The sequence below is a fragment of the Equus quagga genome, chromosome 7, assembly GCF_021613505.1.
Source record: "Equus quagga isolate Etosha38 chromosome 7, UCLA_HA_Equagga_1.0, whole genome shotgun sequence".
Classification (NCBI taxonomy): domain Eukaryota; kingdom Metazoa; phylum Chordata; class Mammalia; order Perissodactyla; family Equidae; genus Equus; species Equus quagga.
Window position 1 is genome coordinate 39,267,684 of NC_060273.1, and position 23,520 is coordinate 39,291,203.

The 23,520-nt window shown below is 51.2% G+C and overlaps 2 protein-coding genes across 11 annotated transcripts in view; one reads left to right on the plus strand and one right to left on the minus strand.

Moving 5' to 3' along the window:
- Positions 1 to 4,028: 4,028 nt before the first annotated feature.
- On the minus strand, positions 4,029 to 19,385 carry MDH2 (malate dehydrogenase 2). The gene is made up of 9 exons (XM_046666311.1): positions 19,252 to 19,385; positions 12,902 to 13,070; positions 11,352 to 11,435; positions 10,734 to 10,843; positions 8,854 to 8,979; positions 7,563 to 7,640; positions 6,330 to 6,429; positions 5,837 to 5,988; positions 4,029 to 4,346 (listed from the first exon to the last, which is right to left on the minus strand). Exons 1-9 carry the CDS (start codon positions 19,315 to 19,317, stop codon positions 4,215 to 4,217), a joined length of 1,017 nt encoding a protein of 338 aa, XP_046522267.1. The 5' UTR covers positions 19,318 to 19,385; the 3' UTR covers positions 4,029 to 4,214.
- Positions 19,316 to 23,520, plus strand: part of STYXL1 (serine/threonine/tyrosine interacting like 1) — a 63,008-nt gene continuing 58,803 nt past the window's right edge. For 2 of the 10 annotated variants that reach the window (XM_046666298.1, XM_046666308.1), the window contains exon 1: positions 19,316 to 19,524. In XM_046666298.1, the coding sequence (XP_046522254.1) occupies positions 19,316 to 19,524 (209 nt within the window). The other 8 variants (XM_046666306.1, XM_046666302.1, XM_046666303.1 and 5 more) reach the window with 8 other exon arrangements.

A 23,520-nucleotide genomic window follows, 5' to 3' on the forward strand; every position in this document is an offset into this window, starting at 1 on the left:
TTTATGATGGGCAGGTCCAGGGGGCCCCAGGGGTGGGGCCAGCAGCCTGGGCAGCAGCTGTTGACCAGTCGGTTCAGGTAGTGATTTCATAACCAGATCAGCTATACTGCTGCCAGCTGGCTGATCATCAACCCACGGGCCCTACTTTTGGCATCTGGTTCTGGGTGACCCTATTCGACTTCATGAGGAAATTGAATTAAGCATCTAGAAGAAAGTGAAGGGGAGGAAAGAAGAACACATTTCTGGTTGGTCAGCTAGGTGGCTCTCAGGAGTTGGCCCCCAGCAGTGAGCCCACAGGCGCAGGACGGCAGGCAGGCAGGCGGGGGAGGACATGGGCGGCCTCCTAAAGTGGGTTAATTGAGGAGATCCATCTCAAGCCCTAGGGGATGAGAAACTGGAGACGTCTGGAAAGCACTCCTCTGGAAGGCCAAGCTGCAAGCACGCAGAAGCCCCAGGCCCGGTCCCCTGCAGGGTGCGATGGAGGAGCTACTGAGGACACCCACAGCGCCTGCAGGTCTCAGGCCCCTGCAGGCCCGGTGCCTTCCCTCTCGGTCACCTAATAGCTCTGTCCACCCTGGGCTGCCGGAGGGAGTGGCCTGCCTTGCTGTCTACACAGGGAGGAGCCCAAGGTTACCTGGCTAGTGGAAGTAGGAAGTTATTCTTCACGCTGCTCTGCCCTCATCTTGTGCGGCATGGTCTGAGTCTCTTGAGCAAGGCTGAAGGGTGGGGGGTGTTTTCTTCCCAGACCCACTCCCCCTGGACCCCATTGCACTGATATTGTGTCTCTGGGTCCTGCCTCCAAACCCAGGAGCTGATTCCCCGCCCTCCCTGGACTCACTCCCACCTGCATCGTCCCTGTCTGAAGGCGGCTGTCCCTTGCCATCAGAGGGAGCAGAGACCAGACAGGGCAGGGGTGGCTCTGGGCTGGAACGCTGCTCCTCACTCCGCCTGGCCTAGGCAGGGCCAAGGAGTCACTTGGCAGCAGCGGCCTCCAGCTCCCTCTGCAGGCAACTCAGCAGAACTGCAGAGGAGGTTTGGCCTGCCACACACCAGTCCCTCCTGACGTGGGTCAGGGTCATTCTAGGTTAAGCTGTTCAGCCCTCTGGCTTCGCAGCGAGGACGCAATACTCCACTTTCCTCATAATTACCCAACTTGGCTATGTCTACCCGGGACTTCAGCGGCAGCTCCTTTGCAGGACCAGTTCATGCGCCGTCTAATTACCTCGTCGTGGGTGCCCCGCTGCTTCCACACCAGCTCCTCTCTGCTCTCTAAAGACTGGTTCTTGGTTTCCCCCAGCAAAGGCCTCAGCCAGCTCATTATGGTCATTAACACCATACACTCAATCCCTGGGCTTTTGTTCCTCGCTGAGGGGGTCAGGAGTTGTGCGTCAGGAGGCAACCAGAAGGCAGGGATGGCAGCCAGCTCTCGGCCTGGGAGGTGGATAATTGGAGCTTGAAAGCGGGGGCGCTGCTATTTAATCCGTGCTGCTAAGTGGCTGATGGACTTCAGGGTAGAGGAAAAGGGGCTGGGAGTACTGTCTTTTCTCCACATCCCCGTCATCCCCCTCCCAAAGTGCCACCCCATTTTGAGCCCTCAGCCCTTCTGCTGGGGAGCATCCTCTGGTCTGTTGCCACATCTTTCCTACTTAGTGTGGCCTGCAGCATGGCATCACCTGGGCCCACCCCAGATCCTGAGTCACACTCTGCTTGGTAACAAGCCCCACCCTAGGATCCTGTCACCACCCTGCTCAGCACCTTTGACATCCTCCCTGTTCCCACCATCCACAGGGTGAGATCCAAGCTCTTCAGCCTGGCACCCAACACCCCCAGAATGGCCTCACTCCCCTTGTCGTGGGCCCTGTGCTGCAAAGCAAACACTTCGACATTCCTCCAACACACCTGGCGGCCTGACGTGCATATCCTGTCCTCCCGCTGGCTGGAATCCCACACAGCCTGCAGGGCCAGCTCCACTGCCACCACCTCCCCCGCCTTCCTGGCTACCTTGATGGGGCAATCTTCTCTGATCCTTGCCTCTGCAAGACATCCAGAAATAACCTTGTTCTCTCCTGAGTCCTGCAGGACTTTATCTGTGTTTTTCTCATGTCCCTGACTTGTCTGTAAGTCCTGAAAGGCAGGAGGCTTAAACAGTGAAAAGAGCTCTGGGGGAGCCAGTGTCAAGCGTGGTGACCACCTGCAGCCTCCTCCGCATGATCTGGAAGAATCTGTAATATTTTAGGGTGTTGGTCCTCCCTCCTGGACTGCTAGATCAGAACTGCCGAGAGGCGGGGACAGGAGCCTGCATTTTAAGCAGTGGGACCTCTTTGGGAGGCCCCGTGTGGTAACCACTGGCCTATGATGGGCACAGATCATCCTGAACCAAGACTACCTGCTTTGAGTGAGCTGTACCAGGTCCTGCCTGCCAGGGCACTGCAAGGATCCCCTGAAAGAGCAAACGCGCCCCAAACAGAGCGGGCACAGTGCTTCCCCCACAGAACCACCAAGACTAGTCCAAAAGCACAATGATGTCCAGAGCCACGCTCTGCAGCAGTGAAAACCTCAACCACCTAGTTATCCAACAGAGGAAGCAATTTTAGAGTGTGTTCATCCCAAGCATTACCCAGCTATTAAAAAAGTGATATGGGAAAACACACGCTTGTAAATGGATCGTGTGGGGCAGGTAATGTCCAAAGTTGGCTCCCAGAGAACCAGGCCTCCTGGTGCTCAGGCCCTTGTGCGGTCAGTCCCCTCCCACCGCCCCTGGGCTGGCCTTGTGACCTTTAACCACAAGACGTGCCGGAAGTGATGCTGTGCCGATTCTGAGCCTACGTCTTAATGCCTGGCTTCTGCTTTTGCCCTTTTAGGAGCCCGGAGCCATCAAGGAAGAAATCCGCCCGCCATGATGTACCGCAGCCCCGGACACCAGCCACGCGCCCGCCACCGTCCGGCCAGGCCCCGCACCTGCGGAGCAGAACCTCCAACCCACAGAATCATGAGCCGTACCAAAATGGCTTACAAACAGCTAAACTGGGTGTGCGCATGTGTTAGTAACAGAAAACCAGAAGAACAGACTGCCAAATGGCACATGAAGCATTCTCTCAACTCATGAAATACGCGAAGTTAAGAGGACAAATACTATTGCCAGTGATTATTTCCTGCTTTATTTTTTGGCTACATTTTAGGTTTTAAACCATGAACATGTACTACTTAAGTAGTATAAGAAAACAATGATGCCATACTTGATAAAATCCATTTCAGTTTTAATTTTAAAAAAACCTACTATAGATAAATGAGTGTCCACCATTGAGTGTAGCTCCAGCCCCACCTACCCTCTCACCTGTCAATGGAAGGTCATCTGTTGCTAGAAAGTTCTGTTTCCACTTGAGGCCATGGCTTCAGGGGAGCAGTTTGAGCCCGACACTACCGGGAGTCAGGTCTCCCTCTAACTCCCACACCCTTACCTAAGCCTGGCGAACACAGTGAAGTCCCTTTCAGGCCACTGATGAAGACATGCCGCCACCTATGTCCTCAGCCCTGCCACAGCAGCTGATTTTGGTTGCTCCTGTCCCCACCCCAGCTTTCCTCACAATTCTGGCCATGGGAAGTCACTGTCACTGAACACCAGTGCTCGATCTGAAGAGGAGGAAATTCAGAGCGGGCCAACGCAGCTTTAACGTAGAGGACAGTGCTGTCTGCTCAGCTGGAAAATACCACACACAACTAGGGACAGAAAACGGCGGCCTGGCCTCAGCCACCGAGCCACCACCCGTGCGGGTGAAGGGACACCATGAGGACCGGGCCCGAGCCAGCCCTTCTCGGTGTGCACACCTGAGATGCAATGGGGCAAAGAGAACAGCGGGAGGAGCGCTCACGGATGAATATTTTAGATTTTCCTGAAGCTACTGATGAAACCATCACGCTTCAGTCTCACGTTTAAATAACACCTAGTTCTGACTCATGATGAAGGAGGCGCAGACACACTGTGAAGTCAGCTCTAACGGGGGAGAAAGCACAGTCTTTCTGGAGAGACCTTGAAAAAGAAAACCAGAGCCTGCTTTTATTGATGCACCAGCGGACCGCCCGAGATCTGGAAGGGACGGTGACAGTAATACAACACTCATCATGGAAGCAAAGTGAAATACAAAGGGGTCTGAAATGGCTTTACATGACATGACGCCTTAATAAGTTAGGGAAACAGCTGCTCATCAGCTGCTTTCTCATTTCATGCTCTTTACAAACTCTTCTCCTTTCTTGATTGAGGCTTTCAGCTCAGGAAGGGCCTCGGCTATCATCTTCTCTTCGAAAGAGGAGAGTTTGCCAAGGCCTAGATTCTTCTCGATGCCCTTTTTCTGAAGGAGAGAGGAGAGGCAGTGAAATTTTACAATGAAGTTTCCGTGAATGAGTTTGCTACAGAAACCCACCTTGTAACTCCATCAGCTCTGCCTGCTCTCCACGCCCAGGGCTGCTGCGCAGGCGGCTGAGGGAGCAGAGACACCCGTGCCGGCCCGCAGGTTGTCAGCGGTGGGCTGGGACTGGGCTCCCTCAGCACTGTGCGCGCACTCAGGACAACCGCTTCCGTGCTCTGCTACCCTATCCATAAAGTGAGCGGACTCTCTACCTCGGAGGAGGCTGGGAGAACAGACGCTGGCGACTCGGCACATAAAGTACTCGGTCATCAGCAGCGTTAATGTTATTCTCCCTGACACAGAGCAGACTTTTGGTTCTAGTCTCTTTCTCAAGTTGGTAAAGGACTGAAGAAACGTTCTCATATCCCCCTGAATCCAGTGTAATTACGGAGGTGAGCTCTGACATCAAGAAAAGAACAGGTGTCTTGGCACTGTCACCACAGCTGAGCCCTGTTTGTGCTCCAACAGCAGCCTCGGCTTCCAGGCCGCCCCCTCCGAGTCTACACACACCTGTGCTGAAACGGTTACTGAAGTAATCTGTTTAGTGCCCACCTCTCCTCCACACGGACCCCCCAGGCCCAGGGCCATAAATTATGGATCTTTGAACATCACAGTGTCTGTGGGAAGGGCCTCTGAGTGGCTCAGCAAGCCACTCGACTGTTTCTTTCTGGGAATGAGATGAAGGCAGCCACACATTTGCCTGACTTCAGCAGCTGCCCACACATAAGAAATGGAAACCTGGCTTGACTGAGAGTGTGTGAGCGAGACCTAGGGGTTCCTGCTCGGTGATCACTCAGTGAGAGTCAACCAGACCAGACAGTTGCCCCAAAACAGCCTGGCTGAAGCCAGCAATGTGACCAAATGGCTCTGTCCTAGATGCCACAGTTTCAAGGGGGCAATCTACAGCACATTCCGAGAAGGAAAACCAGTAGGGTAAGGGGCAAGGAACCAGGAATGCCTGAACTGGAAAGTCTAAGTTGTGCACCAGCTCTAGGCCGCCTGGGAGGAGAGCCAGGCTTGGCAGGCCCTGAGGTTAGAACAAGGCCCAGCAAGTCCAAGCTACAGGGAGACGGCACGCAGGCCAGTGGAGGGAAGCTTCTCCTCCAGAGCTGCCAGTCAGGGGGCTGCCTGGAAAAGGAACCGGTGTCTCCTCAGGAAACAGCCACGCAGCTGCTGCTGATCAGCTGTCAGATCCATGCGGAACGAGATTCACGTGCGGGAGGTTCCAACCCCAGGTCTGAGGTTTCTCCCTGCTCTGAATTCTGTGATGTGTGTGCTTCCACCCTCAAAAACCCAAGCACACGGCAGGCAGTGAGACACAGTTACTGCACAAAGGAAATCTGGAGCAAACGGGCAGGGCCGCGCTCCTGAGTGGTAAATACAGAGAACTCTGCTTCTTCCACAGTCAAGCGGCCCAGCCTCAGGATACGTACCCCCAGCAGTAATGGCGTGGAGAAATAGGGACAGTCCGTTTCTTGAGACTTAACAAAGGAACATTCGACAACTCCTTCCTTTCCGTTCATCGCATCCACGAGGGAGAAGACAAACCGGGCTCCAGCATACGCCATGGACAGGGTGGCAGAGCCTAAGACACGGGAAGGTTAGCCAAGCTAGCACTGTGACCGTAAAGTCCAGGTGAGCCCACCCCGCCAGCTAAACAAAGCATCTGCAAAACCTGCAGCTTTAGTTGTCAAGAATCAAGGTCAGCATGCCCTACTTTTACAAACTCATGAATGGCATGGCTTTAGCTCAGCTAACCTCAAACACTGCTCCACTCCACAAGCCGGCCGGGCTGCCTCTGACCACGTGAACGAGTAGGAAACTTAGAAAAGGATCCGCTCCTTGCCCAGGACCTGGCGAGTCCTCACCTCTGAACTCTAACGGGCGTCAGCACCCCCCCACCCGCGGCTGCCTCTAGGAACCCACCTGCTCCAGCCTTAGCCTTCACCACCTCGGTGCCGGCCTCCTGGATCCGTCCGATGAGGGTTGTCAGCTGGTCCTGTGGAAAGTCCACCTTGGGAGTGCACTGCAAGCCAAGCCACAGGGACCACGTCAGCATTTGTCACCATTCCCACAGCCCACACTCTCCTCACCACTACAGGAGACACCAAGACCTTTTCTTCAAAGAGAAAGTCAACTCTGTTAGGAGGTGGAGCCAGTTCCCTACTCATTGTTAAAGAACTACTTATACTTTGGACTAATTTCAGACTTAGAGAAAACAGTACAAAGACCCGCCCCCGCCAGCTTACACTACTGTTAACATCTTACATAACCACAGTGCAATTGTGAAGAACAGGAAATGAATATTGGTACATTACTACAGACCTTATTCAAATTTTCAAAAATTCATGAAAGTACAACTTTTCCACCACTGTCCCTTTTCTGTTCTGGGCTCCTATCTAGGAACAGATACCAGTTTTTTTTTGCCTTAGTCTACTCTCTAACAGATCCCCAGTGTCCCCTGGCCTTTGTGACATCTGGCAAGAGGACTGATCACTCGTTTTGTAGAATGTCCATCAACCTGCTGTAAGGTGTTTCCCCGGGATTCTCTTGTAAGGTTATGCATTTTTGGCAAGAATACCACACACTCTGTGTTCTTCTCAGGGTATTATTCTCAGGGTTGTGAGGGTGATCTGATATATCTTATGCTCAGCGTTTACCTTGTCTCTACTCATTTTTTTTTTAAGTTTTTTTTTTTTTTGAGGAAGATTAGCACTGAGCTAACATCTGCTGCCAATCCTCCTCTTTTTGCTGAGAAAGACTGGCCCTGAGCTAACATCCATGCCCATCTTCCTCTACTTTATACGTTTTCACCTTGTCTCTACTAATTTTTAAACAAAGCAGCTTTGCCTGTTCTGACCTAACTAGGAACGCAGTGATGTTTCTACCAGTTTTCACTGTGTGCCTGAACTGGCCGCTTTGAGCACCTTCTGACCCCACTCATTCCCATAGCTGGACCACAGGGGACCCCTGAAATGCTGAAGCCTGACCACAGCCAGATAGGCCAGTCAAGACACCCCCAGATGACTGGGGTAGGGCTAGCAGGAATCCTTTCAAAACACAGTAGATGGTTAGATCTTTGTCAGTCTGTCCTGAGCACCTCAAAGTGGAACCTCTTAAAGCCGTGAGCTTACGGCTTCCTGGAGGGAACATACAGACCTGAGAGATGACGGGGATGATGGTCTTCCCAGCGTGGCCGCCAATGACAGGAACATTGACTCGAGCCGGATCCAAACCCTGGTCACCAAAGTGTGAAGCTTGATTAGTTTTTAACAGGCTCTTTGAGTATAAAACATGTCATATCCACCTAAAGCAATACTGGAAAAATCCACAGAACTCAGAACAAAACAAAGAAATCAGAAGAGACGGTCCAACTCCAGCCGTGCTTGGACCTCCCAGCACGGCCCCCCACACGGCCTACCATCAGTTTGAACATGTACAGTGAGGAGTAACTTGTCATCTGGTGAGGTCACTGTGGTTTTCCCTTTATAATGAGCTGAAAACCGCCTCCTTGTAGGGCCCCCCAGTGGTCCCCATCAGTCTGGTGTCTTCTCAGAATCAGAGGATGACAGTCCTCTTTCCCATAGCTAATGTCATTCCCAACACGCAAGCGCAGACTCATGGCCCCGCACTCTGTCACAGAGTACGAAGCAAATTCCCTTTCCCTCATTTCAGAGCAAAATTCAAAACAATTCCAGCAGACACAGGGGTGAGAAGTCTGTCAACACAGAGTGGTCGCGAAAGAACAAAACTAAGTTGTAAGCGGTCAAAACACCACAGTTTGTTATCAGGCTGGCTAAGAGAGGCTGACTCATTTGTTAAACCGGAGGTATGATGCCCCCAAGAATCTGTGAACCAGGTATTTCTTAAGATGGTCAAAAAGGGAATCTGGTGGGAGTTCTGAGAGGGAGGTGAGCAGTCCCCAAATGATGCTACCTTCCCCAAATGCTGACAAGAGCAGCCCTAAGTTAGGAACCAGCCTTCCCCAGGAAGGCAGGCCCAGCCTCAAGGATGGGTAGACTCAGCAGGACCAAGTTACTGGAGGAGGGAGCTCACAGCAGGGCCTACATGCCAAGGCACTGTGCTGGTCACCAGGGACACAGGCACAGACAGACAGAGCCCCTGCTTTCCAGAAACTCACTGTCTAATAGGAGACACACACAAACAGACGTCCCCATCGATGTGCCTGGACCCCTAATGCACCAGGGAGAAGTAAGAGAGAGTCAGCTGAGCTGAGACAGAAGGCAGCCACGGTTTCAACCCGCAGGGGCCTGCTGTTGGATTCCCCAAGAAAACCTGAGAGCCAGCAGGCAAGCTACACAGACATTTAAAACTCCCAAGTTACAAGTGACCTGTAAGTGGCCTGGTGTCTTCTATGGCTATAAGGGAGCCCAGGGTGGTCAGAGAAGTCCAGAAAGGTAAAAGCAAAGACGCCCGATGCAGCTCTTACCTTCAGTTCTGCAACAAAAGTGTTGGCTCTGACAATGTCCAGGGTTGTCACCCCGAAGATTTTATCGGGGTTGTATACTCCATGTTTCTTGAAAACTTCCGCTGTGATTGGGATGGTGGAGTTAACCTAGTAAATCCAAGAGAGGCATAATTTGCCCTGCATTCTGATAACAAAGCCGTGAAACAAAAGGAGAAATCTTTTCTCCAGACCACTGGCAAGTCCTAAGGCGCAGAACTAAATTGCCCCGTCTGATTACTCTGTCACAGGCAAGCCATCCTCACGATAGAACAGGTCATAGTGGGCGGACTCATGTTCTGGAAGAGTGCTTCTTTTTTTTCCTTCAAAGATTTTATTTTTCTGGGGCTGGCCCCGTGGCTGAGTGGTTGAGTTCATGTGCTCTGCTTCGACAGCCCAGGGTTTTTTGCCGGTTCGAGTCCTGGGCGCGGATGTGGCACTGCTCGTCGGGCCACAGTGAGGCAGCGTCCTGCATGCCACAACTGGAAGGACCCACCACTAAAAAAAAACTACGCAACTATGTACTGGGGGGCTTTGGGAGAAAAAGGAAAAATAAAATAAATTAAAAAAAACCAAAACAAACAAAAAAAGATTTTATTTTTCCTTTTTCTCCCCAAGAGCCCTGGTACATAGTTATGTATTTTTAGTTGTGGGTCTTTCTAGTTGTGGCACGTGGGACGCCGCCTCAGCATGGCTTGATGAGCGGTGCCATGTCCGTGCCCAGGATCCGAACCGGTGAAACCCTGGGCCGCTGCAGCAGAGTGCGTGAACTTAACCATTCGGCCACAGGGCCGGCCCCTGGAAGAGTGCTTCTTTCCCCTCCACATCAACAAAGAAACTCTTCGCTGCAGCAGACTCTCTTCCCCTTGGGGGTGTCTGAGTCAACAGTTCAAATATGTATGTGACCCTTCGACTATCAATTTAAAAGGATGATGATGGTGCCAAAGGGCACCTCCTGCTCCAGCTGGGGCTTATGCCTGAACAGCCATTCATTCCGGAAAAAAAAAAGAGCACAGAGAGGGCTAACAGCTCAGCTGGCCTAGGGTCAGGTCCCAGCTGCCATTCTGCTGTAACCCTGGGCAAGTGACCCCAACTCCCCAGGAGTGGTTTATCTGTAAATGTGGGAGAAAGCTACCTCACGAGGTGGTGTGAAGGGAAGTGACTTATCATCTGGCAAGTGCTAACACAATGGCTGGTACACAATACAAAACAGCACTAGTTAGCCAGCTCCCCAGCAAAAGCAGCACCCCTTCTACTTCTGACAGTCGCCCCTAAAGATGAGCTGGCTTGGGGAAGCCTGGGGAAGGCAGGATCCTCTCCTCAGAGGCCACGGGCACAAGATATGGGCACTGATCACCGTCACTGCACTTTCCCCCAGATCCTTCTTGTACTCAGAGGCGAGAATCCCGAGTCCACCAGGAGGCAGGAATGGAGGACTGCTGTGGACGCAGCCCCAGGCGCTGCTAGAGCAGGCATGGGGGCCACAGCTTCCTCTCAGGGAGCGTGCAGGGCCTGGGCGGCTGTGTATGAGATCATGTGTGTAAGCGTGAGAAGAAAGGGGACAGTGGGGGCCCAGGAACTGCACGCTCCAAGAACACAGTAAGAGGTGTTCACGGGCTGCCACAATCACGGCTGAGAGGAGCCTTAGAATGGACTTATTTTCCAGGTGGAGAAACTAGGACACAGAGAGGGGGAGCGATTTGCCCAAAGGCACACAGTTGGTAGGAAACCCAGGTTAAAACTCAACCTTAGTTCATCCAATTTACCCATCTCGGCACATTAATCTGACTATTCTCCCCAGAAGCACATTAGCACACTTTTGCTAACTGTGAGCTTTCGGCAGCCCAGCTGCCAGCAGCACTCACCGGATTTGAAATGATGCAGACCATGGCCTCAGGGCAATGCTGGGCACAGGCAGCAGTCAGGGTGGCCACAATCGTGGCATTGGTGTTGAACAGGTCATCTCGTGTCATGCCTGAGAATGATCCAATTCAAGATGTTCACAAAGCACAGGATGAATTTCTAAGTATGTGCCAAGTGCTGTGTGTTTGTTGGTACAGGAAATTCAAACATGAGCGAGACAGGGTCCCTGTTTCAAGTAAATCTCTCTTGCATGGGACAGGCCAGTGTGACCAGTGCCAAAATAGAGGTCTCTGGGGTGGAGTGTGGGGAGCGGAACGGGGGTGACATCCGAGGGGGATCAGTAAGAATTCCCAGGGTGGAGACAGGTGGAGGAAAAGGCACTCCACGGAGAAAAAGCACGCACAGGCACAGAGAGGACTGCGCGGGCAGAAACACAGCAGACACGGGACGGCTTTAAACGCCAGGCCAGGAAGAGAGCCGACCTTTATCCTATAGGCACTGGGGGAACCTTTGGAATTTTGTCTGCAGTGGAGGGATCTGACTAGATCCATATTTTAATGGGAAACCACTTCCTTGCCTGACTTGCAGGGAGATGCTAGGCAAGGCTTTCAAACACACACCTGGTTTTCTCGGGACTCCAGCCGGGATGACCACCACATCGCAACCTTTCAGGCAGTCTGGCAGCTGCTCAGGTCCCAGGTAGCCTAGAAAAAACCCCCATAGGAGCAACTTCACTTTTTCTGACCCGGAGAGGCTGGCACGTCTGTGGGGACAGAGCCCGAGAAGGAATGCCCCCCAGGTTCAATGCTGACCATGGGCCTCAACCTCAAGGCCCACCTGTGAAGTGATTCCTTTCCTGGACTACTGCCCCGAGCCTGACGATTCTCGCTCTCCTTTCCTCCAGCCTCCACTTGCCCAGGCCCCCGCTTCAGAATGGATTAACCCGCCGCAAAACCCAGTCAGCTGCCTGTCTTCACCTGCCTCGCTGGCACCTGTAAGTCCTTCTCAGCTCCCAGTTAGAAGAGCCGCTTCTCCATTTCAGGGTCATCGGAACAAAAGCTGCATCTCAGGCCAGATCAGGAAGGCACGCTGAAGGCCACAAAAGACCCCTGTGCCGATCAATGAGCATTCTAATATGAGAATTTATTTTGTTTACTCCTGTCCCCTGAGGGGAAAAAAGGTCTATTTTAAAGATTTCAGGGAAATTTGCTCCAATGACCAAAATCTGCTTTGATTTTGACTTTTTCCTGATGGCAGCTTTCAGAAATCAAACGTACAGCCCAAACGATTCAGAGGGACTACGGGAGGCATGTGAACACCTGACTGGACAGGCGACCTCCTGAGCGGTTCACGCTGACCGAGGACGCATGCCGACACCATCAGGCAGCGCCTTCTCACACGGTCGGTAGAGACAGAAAGCAGCGCAAACTTTCTGGACGGCAACTTTGACTTTGTAGTACAAGCTTTAAAACACCTGTGCTACTAATTCTGCTTTCAGTTCCTAAGATGTAAAGATGAGGATGTTTATCACAGTTTATGTGTTTATATTTATAGCAGAGCAAAACAGGACACCACCCAACGGTGGACAGTATGGGGATGAAAATAAATAAGTGATAAATTACAGTACAGCTTAAAAAAATCATTTTACCAAGAATTCGGTGATGTGGAAAAATGTTGCTATAGTGTGAAGGTTTAAGCAGGATATATAATTATATATAATGAAGAAATATTTCTTGGATAACACACCTATATTTACTTAACAGGAAGGGCGGACTTCCCCAAGGTGGCCGTGCTTGGGAGAAGCCGGCAAAGGTAACCCTGGGCTGGGGGGATGGCCCGTGGCACAGGAAGGCAACCGGAACAGTGTTTCTACTGCCCCCAAGTCCCTGCAGAAGGTTCCTGACCGGTGCCCCTCCCCAGCCTCATATTACTTTTCAAATTAGAAAAAGTGAAAAATGGGAAGCTTAGATCATCTTTGTTTCTGAAAGACATGCCATTTACATTTTTACAGATTCAAGTCCAAAAAAGTGTAGTCATTTGTAAAATTTAATTCTAAAATGAATGAAACTTCAAGTCTCTCAACTAGTTTCTTCAAAGAATCTTCCTCTAAACTTGGATCCTGGTCTACCGGTGAGGAGATTAAGTTCTCCAAGGTCAGCGTGCCCAGTACCTTTCACAGTCGCTCTGGTCTCAATGTGGCTCAGATCTGCGGCCACTCCAGGTGTGTGAGCAATATCGTAGAGGGTCAGGCGGCTCACCAGGGGGCTGTTCTTCAGGAGAAGCGAAAGGGGCTGCCCAATTCCTCCAGAAGCCCCTAGCACAGCTACTTTCGCATTGTTCTAAAAAGAAGCACAAGAAAAGACTCTTAGGTTGAATTAGCATTAAACGAATTCACGCTATATCCTGCAAAATACTGCACTGGGCCTCTGACTGCAGGGGTGTCAAAGGAAGACATCATAATTGTCGAATTTCTACCAGTGCAAAGGTCCAGCTTCCTTCTGCAGTTTATAGGCTTGCCTCAGGAAAATGAGGGAACTCAACGTCTACAGATGTTGGGACAGTCAGGGTCATACTCCTACACGCTCCAAAGATGAACAAGCTTTACTCAGGCAGCTGGATGGCTAAAAGCAGCCTTACCTTCCATCCTCAGTTTTAAAAACTATAAACAGACGTTTACTGAGTGCCTAGCCACAGTGCTGTCACTGTACTAGGAGTTGCAGGAATGAAGACCCCTGCCAGCTCTGCAGGAGACAAGGAAGGAAATGCATGGGTGGAGGGAAAGGGACTTAGCAGAAGTCATGTGTGCAGAAGGGGGCGGAGGGCAACCAACTGTCTGGGGATCGGAGGCAGGGAAGACTGCATCCAGGCGGCACAATCTTGGCTGGAGCCCGAAGCAGGATGAGGGGGGATGTGTATTTTGAAAAGGCTCCTTCCCTGCCAGGTAAGAACGATCTGCAGCCTCAGGCACCCGCACCCCACAGCAGTTCCCAGACTCCGGAGTCCATCAGAATCACCTGCTGAGCTAACGAAGGCCACAGAGGGCCAGGCTCCTTGAAGTAGGAGACGGCTTAGGCCTTTTACTGAGTTTCCCAGGTGATTCTGACCCGGGCCAAAGTTTGAGAATCACCACTGCTCCACACCAAGCTAAGCAGAAGCCCAAGGAGCAGCTGGGCCTGGGCATGTCAGCTGGGGCAGCTGAAGAAGCGACACAGTCAGTGAAGTCACTAGTCCCCTGGAGTAGGGGTCCAAAGGGACTAGACTATCTCACTAACATCTAAAAGGCCAGAGCTAGAAGAATGTGTATCAGTTTATTGGTCAACTTACAGGAAGTAAAGTCAAAACACTTGACTTTCAACAGCCACTTCACAGCTAAGTACATCTAACAAGTGGTCATCACCTAAACCCATGCATTTTTTAAAGATTTTATTTTTTTTCCTCTTTCTCCCCAAAGCCGCCCGGTACATAGTTGTATATTCTTTGTTGTGGGTCCTTCTAGTTGTGGCATGTGGGACGCTGCTTCAGCGTGGTTTGATGAGCAGTGCCATGTCCGCGCCCAGGATTCGAACCAACGAAACACTGGGCCGCCTGCAGCGGAGCGCGCGAACTTAGCCACTCGGCCACGGGGCCAGCCCCCCACGCATTTTTCAAAAACAGCTTCACTGAGCTGTATCTCCCATACTACACAATTCGCTCATTTAAAATGTACAACCCAATGGTTTTTAGCATGTTCACAGCGTTGTACAACATCACCCCATAAAGAAACTCCACACCCAGAGCAGTCACTTCCGATTTCCCTACAACCCCTGGCAACCACTAACCGACTTTGTCTCTGTGGATGTGCCTTTGCCTATTCTGGATATTTCACATATCGATGGAATCACACAATATGTGGCCTTTTGTGTTGGCTTCTTTCACTTAGCGTAACGTTTTCAAGGTTCATCTGTGTTGTAGCTGTAGCAGTTCTCCATTTCTTTTTACGGCCGAATAACATTCACCGTAGAGATATACCACCTTTTGTTTATCCGTTCATCAGCTGGTGGACACCTGGGTTGTTTCTAGCTTTTGGCTCTGGCGAATAGTGCTGCTATGAACTTTCCTGTACAAGCTCTTGTGTAGACATGCTTTCACTTCTCTCGGTATACACCGAGGAATGGAAGTGATGAGTCACGTGGCAACTCCATGTTTAACCTTTCGAGAAACTGCCAGACTGCTTTCTAAAGAGGCTGCCTATTCATCCTTTAAGGCTCACCTACAATTCACCAGACACCAACTTCCTACCTCTGCCATGCCAGACTGACTTGCTAGCACCAATGATAAGACCTGTAAACTGAAGAAACAGCACCTAGTGTGACAAGTGCGACAGAGACAGACACTAGGAAGAGCAGCAGCTCGAAGGAAAGAATAAACTGTGGAAGGGTTGAAGCATGAGGCCTTTACCAGGTGGATGGTGGGGGCAGGAGATATGGACAGAATGGCCCATGGAGGTGAAGTGATGCCAATAGTTCTTGATGGCTGTAGCACTGCTGGATATTTTAGAGGAAGGAAGGGGCAGGGCAAGAGCTGAGGGCCAAACAGTCTATCTGCTCCTTGTAGGCAATGGGGAACCACTGAAGTGCCTCAAAAGCTGGGAAGAACATGACCAGATCTGTGTTTTAGAAAGATTTGAGGCAGACCGGAAGATGGATGGAAATCTACAGGAATGGAAGCAGAGGGACTACCGCGATGGTCCAAGCATGATTCAAGGGTGGGCAACGGCAGCAGCAGCAAGGAGAATGGGTGGGTTAGGAGTGATCTGAGAAACAGGATCAAAAGACTTAAGTCGCCCCCATCCCCTGCCTCTTCCTTCCAAATGGTGAGTAGAGAGAGAAATCTGGGGTAATAATTTCCTGGCTTAAGTAGACAGCACTGCCTTTAAGCAACAGAGGGAAGTGAGGGGGGGGGTAAGGGGTTTGGGAGAAAAGATAATGAATTCAGTTTTGCATGTTGAGTTTCAACAACCCGAAACATCCAGACACACACATGCGCCCAGTTGGTCCCTGGACAAAGGGCTAGATATGGAGGTCATTAGTGTCTGCACTGGGATTAATGGACGCCCTGGATGTAGACAAGGCACAAAAGGGAAGACACAGTGAAAAGAGCACTGGGGACAGAACCCTATGAACGTCAGCATTTACGGGGTGGGCGGAAGGAGTCCCTGAAGGGTGGTGATCAACTAGCACCTCAGGCCACCCTCACCCAGCCACTTTTAACAACCAATTCAACGACTGCTTCTTGGTGACCTTTCCTACGAGGGGCAGAATTTATAATACAGTAATACCTTACCTGAAAAATTCAAGTCATCGGCAACTTCATTTACAGGGAACACTGGAAACAAACAGTAACAGCTGGCCACTTACCAGGGTCTGTCCTGCGGCAGGCACTGAGCTAAGTTCTTCCTTATTTAGTTTGCACAACTCTGTTAAGTAGTATTAACAGATCCATTTTACAGATGAGGAACTGAAGCATACAGGTTGTGAACGTGCTTAAGTCCACAAACACAGCAAGTGATGAAGCTGGGATACAAGCCCAACAGGCAATTTGACTCGAATTTGGACTTCAAAAAAGGGGAAGTCTTAGGGAAAACAGATCTACTCGAAGCCCTGCCCTAAAGCTCACTCCCGCTATACAAAAGGCACTCTTCCCGGCTAGATCTCACGCAAGCCTAACCGAAATTCCAGCCAACCTCGGAGAGCCCACTTCTAACCTAAACGTCCAAATAAGAAGGGGAAATTCTTCCCGGCAGGCAGGCAGGCAGCTGCCCAGGGAGGAGGAGAGCAAGAGAGAAAACAGCATACTCAAGAACTCAAAGCACCGTGTGTGGTCATCTCGGGCAGCCGTCCACCCTGGGTCCTTCCACTCTCACTGCACACTGTGCTCTATAGCAACCGAGGCCAGTCATAATGGACCTCGGTTATCCAAACCCCAAACCAAACTCACCAAAAACCCCCCAGGCAGCGTAACCTGCTGAAGGAAGTTAAACTCTAAAAGCACATACTACAACTAAGATTTGAATGCAGTTGTTCTTTTTGTGTTTCTTTTTAGTTGGCGCTTTAAAGGTGGAGCCCTGACTTCGCAAAAAACTTAATCAGCCAGACCAACCCAGAACCCGAGGTCTGGCAATCTCACCCACTTCCAGATCTTCAGTTATCACTCCCACATCTTGTCCCCAATCCTAAGGATTCCCAAATTCCAGCTCCACATGCCCAGTTCTGTTAGGCACTCCAATGGACCCACAAACCCAAGTGTGTAAACAAATTTATCTTCTCTACCTCTCCCAACTCTGTCCCCCAGTAGTACCTATGTTCTCCCAAATTCAAACTTTTAGAGCCATTTTCTCCCTCTTCCCTTATTAGAGACACCCAGTTAGGACACGAAGGACTTGGCATCTCAAACATCTTCCCAACCTGCCCCTGATTTCCATTCCCATTCCATCATCTAACTGAGGTCCTCAGCTCCATCTCCAAACCTGACTGGGGCAGTGGTTCCCACGCAGGGGGCACTAGACAATTCCACGAGGTTGGGGGATGAAAATGTCAAAATTTGTGCTATTTTTATCTAATAATGAATTAAACTCTACCAAGCAGCACACTGACCTGGTGCCTTCACAAGGGTCCTCAAGTGAATAAGTTCCATATGATACATAAGACGAACACAACACTGGGGGGACATCAGGGAGCTGACCTCCCTCATTCTCTCGCTTTCAGTGTGTTGAGGTGATGCTATCGTTGGTATATTACAAGATTTCATCAACTCAGTTAATATTTATAAAAACACAGTCCGTAAGTGGTGGAATCTTTACAACGAGACGACAATCTTTGTTTTACAGGGGTTAGCTCAAGATCTCTTTGTAAAAGCTGTCTCCAAACTTGCTGACCTTTTCTGAGCTGAGGAGAGGTTGTGAACAGCACAACACCTAGCAACGGTTTTGAAAATGGATATATAGTAACAGTTCCTTCATTTGCAAGTTTGCTCTACAATGTAGGTCTATTATGCTTTCTTTCTAGATTTCTATTTTTTGTTTGTCATAAGATATATATTGTTAGTACATTAGTACATGTAAGTACAAATAAATATATTGAGGTCGCGTGCTCAATACATTTTTGCTGATAAGGATACAGGACCCAAAGTCTCTAGACCAATGTACTGTTTGGCTCAAGCTCATCTTCTGACTTATTCAACTGCCTTCTCAAGATCTCCACTTGTATGTCCAAAAGGCATTTTAAACTCCCAATCTCGCAAACTGAGCTCCTGATGTTGCCCGCCTGCCCGCCCGCCCACTCTCTTCCAGCCGTCTTTCCCATGTCTGCCAAGAGCAATTTCAGAGCTCAAAGCCTTGGTGTCCTCCACGTTCCTCTCATACCCCTCCCCCCCAGCAAGTCATGTGAGCAAATCCCACTGTTCTACCTTTGGTCAGCTCCCCTCCCCTACTCCTTGGCATCAATCTTCCTGTGCTAAGTTCACTCATTTTGGCCTATCTCAAGTGCTTCTTACTCATCGTGGCATCCCCTGCCGCAGCCAGCAGAGTTCTTGGCAAGCACGCATACGCAATGTACTTATCTGTATATTTATTTTTCAAATGAATCGAATCCACAGGAAACTGATCTGACGGACGGAAGCTAAATAAGAAATTTGGAATCTCCTTTAATAATCACCTCCCTTTTGGGTGCGGTACTGAAGAGGCAACGTGGGCATCTCCTGGGTGCTCAAACTGGTTGTACTAGAATCACTCGGGGCACTCGGCAAAAACAGAAAGGCCCAGGTCCATCCCTTCTTCAGTGAGTCTGGGCCTCTGTTCCTCATTAGCTTTCAGGTGATTCCCACACACAGGAGTTTGAGAACCACTGTCCTAGAAAAAAGATGGCTAAAAATAGCTTAGGGTTAAGTACTCCCAGACCAAGTCCTGCACTGTTACACCACCTGGGGGCAGGCCCAGTCCGCCCGCAGCTGGAAGAATCCCTCAAAAAAGTCCTTAAGAGGAGGAAGAGTCTTCAGACTCCTAGGAGGCTTGGTGATCCAAAAGCCACTGCCGGCACAACTGTTAATCCTCCGGCCAAATGACGGTGTAACCTTGGACCAGTTCTCTGCCCTGGTACCTCAGTCTATCTGGACTACAGAGTTAATAATTACACATCGTTTGTACGGATGCTGCAAGAAGAACGAGGCTGCTCACACAAAGCACTCTGGAAAGTTGCATAAAAACGGAAATCACTTTCGGCCTAGAGCCCTGGCTTCTCAACCTTGGAGCGCAGGCCCCCTGGGGGCCCCGGGGGCGAGCTGGGGGGCTCGGAGAGGCGCACCGCCCTGGAGCTGGGCTACCTGCCCCTCCCCCGGGTTTCTCTCCGCACTCCCCGCCCGGTGTCAGGGTCGGCGCAGGGCGCCACAGCCGCCGACCAGAACTCGGCGGCCCTGCGGTCCAGGCGGGCCCGGGACTCAGGGCTGCTCGCGAGCCGGGAAGACACGTGGCCCAGGCCGGGGGCCTACCTGGGCTGAGGTGCTGAGGCTGCGGCGGAGAGCGGCGCCGGCGGGCCGGGCGAAGGCGGAGAGCATGGCTGGGGCGGGCGGGGCGCGGACCGGCAAGCGAACGAGCTGGCAGCACTCAGATGACTCCAACGACCTCCACACTCCCCAAGGCCTCCGGGCTCCGCTCCGCCTGGCCTCGCGAGACTGTCCCGGCTTCCGGCCCCACCCCCACCTTCCAGATGTCGCGGTAACACGGCCACTTCCGGGCCGTAGAGGAGGAAGGTGGCCCGCTCGGTGGGAGTGCAGTCTGGGGTTGGGTCCTAGCGCGCGTCGTGTTCCGTGCGGCCCGTGTGGGAGGGACAGCCTGCGTTCGAGGCGGAAGAGGACGGGTTTAGGCTAGCAGAGCCTTAGAGGAGCCATTTTCCAGGTGCGGCCCTAGCCAGAGGCTCTGATAAGGAGATCGGCCAAGGTCGCGGAGCAGGCCCGGCAGAGGGGGTGCGGTCCTAGCCCCTGGCCTCAGCCAAACCCACCCCTCCTGCCCCTGGAGGCGGGAGGGGGCCCCGAGCTCAGGAAAGCTCTGGAAAGGAAAGGGGGGAGTGGAGGGGGGAGGTTGAGAGTCCCGGGGATGGGGCGGGAGGATGGGAGCTCCTCCGATCCGTCGCTCCCGTGCGCTGCCTTGCTCACACCCTCGCTGGTTCCGCTCGCCGTGCCGTGGTCCCTCGAGGTGCGGTGGGCCTTCGTTACGGTTTACAAAGCTTTAGAGGCAGCGCTGCTGAGATGCTGCCACCGAGCACTGACTTAGCGCTGGGCACTGCCGTGCGGGTTACAGGAGAGCAGTCCTGTGTTACAGAGGAGGAAGCAGGTATCCAGGTTCTAACTTGCGCAGTCGCCCGCGCCCTGCTCAGGTCCGCCCAGTAATGCTGTGAGCACGGGCACACTGTTTCTGCTTTAGGGACGAGGAAATTGGTTCAGTGGATTTGTTCAAAGCTTACCCAGACAGAAAGTAAGCATTTAGTTCCTGCTTATAAGGAGCTTATCATTTAAATTTACAAACTAAATTACAAGCTTCATCCCTTCCCCCCTACTGTTTTCTGGGCATAGAGTTCCTTGCCCCAAAAAGTTCAGAGTCAAGTGGGACAAATAGAGAATTCGAGAAGTCACTCCCTTGATGGGAATGTACAAAGCCAGTGGGAGGACCAATGACTGAGCCTGCTTGGGAACGGTGGTTAGGGAAGCAGGAGTGTAAAAGGACAGATGTAAAGGGAACAGAGGAGAAGGGCGTGAGTGGTGACTGGCTTACTATTCCCTCCCTCCCGCTTGTTTATTGAGCTTCTAAGATGTGCCAACCCAATCTTGGTGCTGGATAATCAACTGTGAAAAAGATCCGCACAATTTCTACCTTCAAGGAGCTCAGGGTGTAGTGGGGGAGACAGGTAAACTGCAAGCAGCATGATATGGGCAACACTAGGAGAATTACGATGTGCTGTGGGGACACAGGAGGTGCATCTAACCCATTTGGGGCGCAGGTGGGGACCATGTGAGAGAGGACCTCCAGAGGATGAAGCGTCTAAGCTGAGACATGAGTAGAGTAGGAGTTACTCAGTCGAACCATTCAACTCCAGAGGAGGGAGAGATCCTCGCCTGGGCAAGGGAATTCTCAAAGGAGGGGCACTTGGTGGGGAGGGGGAGAGTCCCAAGAAAAACCTGGAGGTAGGAAAGCCTAGGCCTTTATTCAGGGGACACTTTTCTGTTGGGATGGGGACATGAGGACTAGCAGTATCCTTTATTTTATCATTGACTGTGTTCTCTGGTTAATTATTTACCCCTGTATCTTATCACTAGAACCAGAGAGCAGCTTGTGGTCATGTATGGCTTTCCTCTCTATCTTTATTGTCCAATACGTGACCAGGCTGAGAGTGGGTCTCTGAATTTTGAGTGAGTTGAACAGTTTTAGATAAGACTGGAAAAAGCAGGTTGGAAAAATCAGATTGCGCAAGACCTGTGAATGTTAGCTGAAAAGTCTGTACTTTATTCCTTGGGAAGTATGTGTTTATCAAAGGCTTTTATGATGCCACCAGAACTGCATTTGAGGAAGATTAGACTGACCTTGCTAAGGCATGCTAAGGATTCCAGGGAAAAGTGTGGAGCGCAGGAAGATTGTCAGGAGGCTGTTGTGTGAGATGATAAAGATCTTGAGTTATGATGGTGGTTGCAGACAAGGAGAGGGTGGGGCTGATGAGGGGGTCTCAAGGAAAGATTTAAGAGTTTATGCTCATTTGGGTTTAAGAAATGCATGAAAGGGATGTGGAAAATCAGGCTGGAAGAAGTATATATGTACAGAATCAGGGAACTCGGGGGCCATGTGGAAGGAGAACTGGCTGGAGAGAAAAATCAAGAGCTCCGTTTTAGGTGGGCTGAATTGGAAGTGATGGTGAGTTGTCCACATGGAAATATCAGTGGACAGATGGGGGGTTACTCCCAAGAGGAAAGGTGGGATTGAAACTGAGGAAAGGCCAGGGCTGACGTCATCCCGGTAGAGGGGAGAGTTGAGGCCATAAGAGAGAAACTAGATTCACAGATTCTCAGGTTGCTCCCACATCTGGGCTCCATCTCCCCATCCCTGCCAAGTCAGTCAACCCCTGTCAGCATCTCCATGACAAGGAATCGCTACCTCCCAAGTCCTCTACTCTGGCCATCCCAAACAACTTGCCTATTGGAAAAGCTGTCCTTGCTTTCAGCTTCTAGCTGCTTCCCTTTAAATCCCAAGATTGTTCATAACTGTCTTAACAGCTGCTGCATCAAGCGCTGGCTCTGCGCCAGGCACCATGCTCTGTGTTGCACGTGTAGCTGTTATACTGAACGTGGCAGGGCAGCAATCAAGAAGCAGAGTACGATCATAAAACAGCTTTGTCTTCATCTCTTCTCTTTCTTGAAATCTTTCCTTGCCCTTGGATTACATCTGGTCACCAGGACAGACTTAGTGCAATAGCCTAAATGTCCAGTTCACCTATACGAGCAAAACTCTGAACTTAACTCAAAGGTAAAGTGTATGCCCTTTCCCTCTCGAACTTCCTTTAGGCTCCCACCTTTGGAGAGGAGACTGATTGACTTCTCTATTTCTCCATCTTGCTTTCTCATCCCCCCCTTCCCACCAGGCGCACTGAAGCTTCAGACCCATCAGTGTTGGTGGAGGGGGGTTGTAAGAGTAGAGAGACGATGGGGGCCGGCCCGGTGGTGCAGCGGTTAAGTTCGCACGTTCCACGTCAGCAGCCCTGGGTTCGCCAGTTTGGATCTCGGGTGTGGACATGGCACTGCTTGGCAAGCCATGCTGTGGTAGGCGTCCCACATATAAAGTGGAAGAGGATGGGCATGGATGTTAGCTCAGGGCCAGTTTTCCTTAGCAAAAAGAGAAGGATTGGCAGCAGTTAGCTCAGGGCTAATCTTCCTCAAAAAAAAAAAAACAAAAAAAACCAAAAAAGAGTAGAGAGACGGGTAGGACACCTTTGTCATCTGGTGTTAATATTCTCTGACCTTGAAGACGGTTTGTAGCTGACTCCTTCCTCCATGCAGTGGGTCTCTCCTACCTGTATCTCCCCAGACCTAGGTGGTTATACCTCAGTCTTGCTGCTTTCAGTTGCTCCCTCAGCCCCTGGTTCTGGAATCCCCCACTGCCTGCAATTGGTCCTGGTGGTCCCTGCAAGGGGCCCTCTTGGGCAAAGTCTCTCTAAGATGGTCTGATTGGTCCTTCCTCCTGCCTGGCCCACATCTGGTCTACAGGAAATACTCATGCGTCTTTTGCCCCAACAAATTCTGGGAGTGCAGGTTGTTTCAGATGCAGCTGCCTCTCCTTGCTTTGCTAACAGCTGTTCAGCCTCACACTTTTCCAGGCTGGGCCCACCACCAGCCTCTATGCCCACGCAAGCTTCGGAGGGGAGAGACCAAGCTATTCTAGGAGTTTTCTTTCTGGTTGCATGAATTGTTCAAGAAAGCTAAGACTTGTGCATGTTTGAAATCGGAGCGAGAGATGCTAATAGAGGGGAAGAGCTTTGAGATGCTGAGAGACCGAGAGGGAGACCAGGGGACACCCAGGGAGACTTGAGAAGGTTTGGGTAACTAGTAGCCACTGGCGAAGTGCTGGGCAGATGACGAATGACGACAAAGGGATTAGCTGGTGGCTATGGGGCCAAGATGAAATTCTGCAATGGGTACTTTCTGTGTGCCCAAGTCCTCATGATGTCCTACAGCCCAGACCCCACGCCAAGCTCATGGACTTACAGGTGGGGCTACACA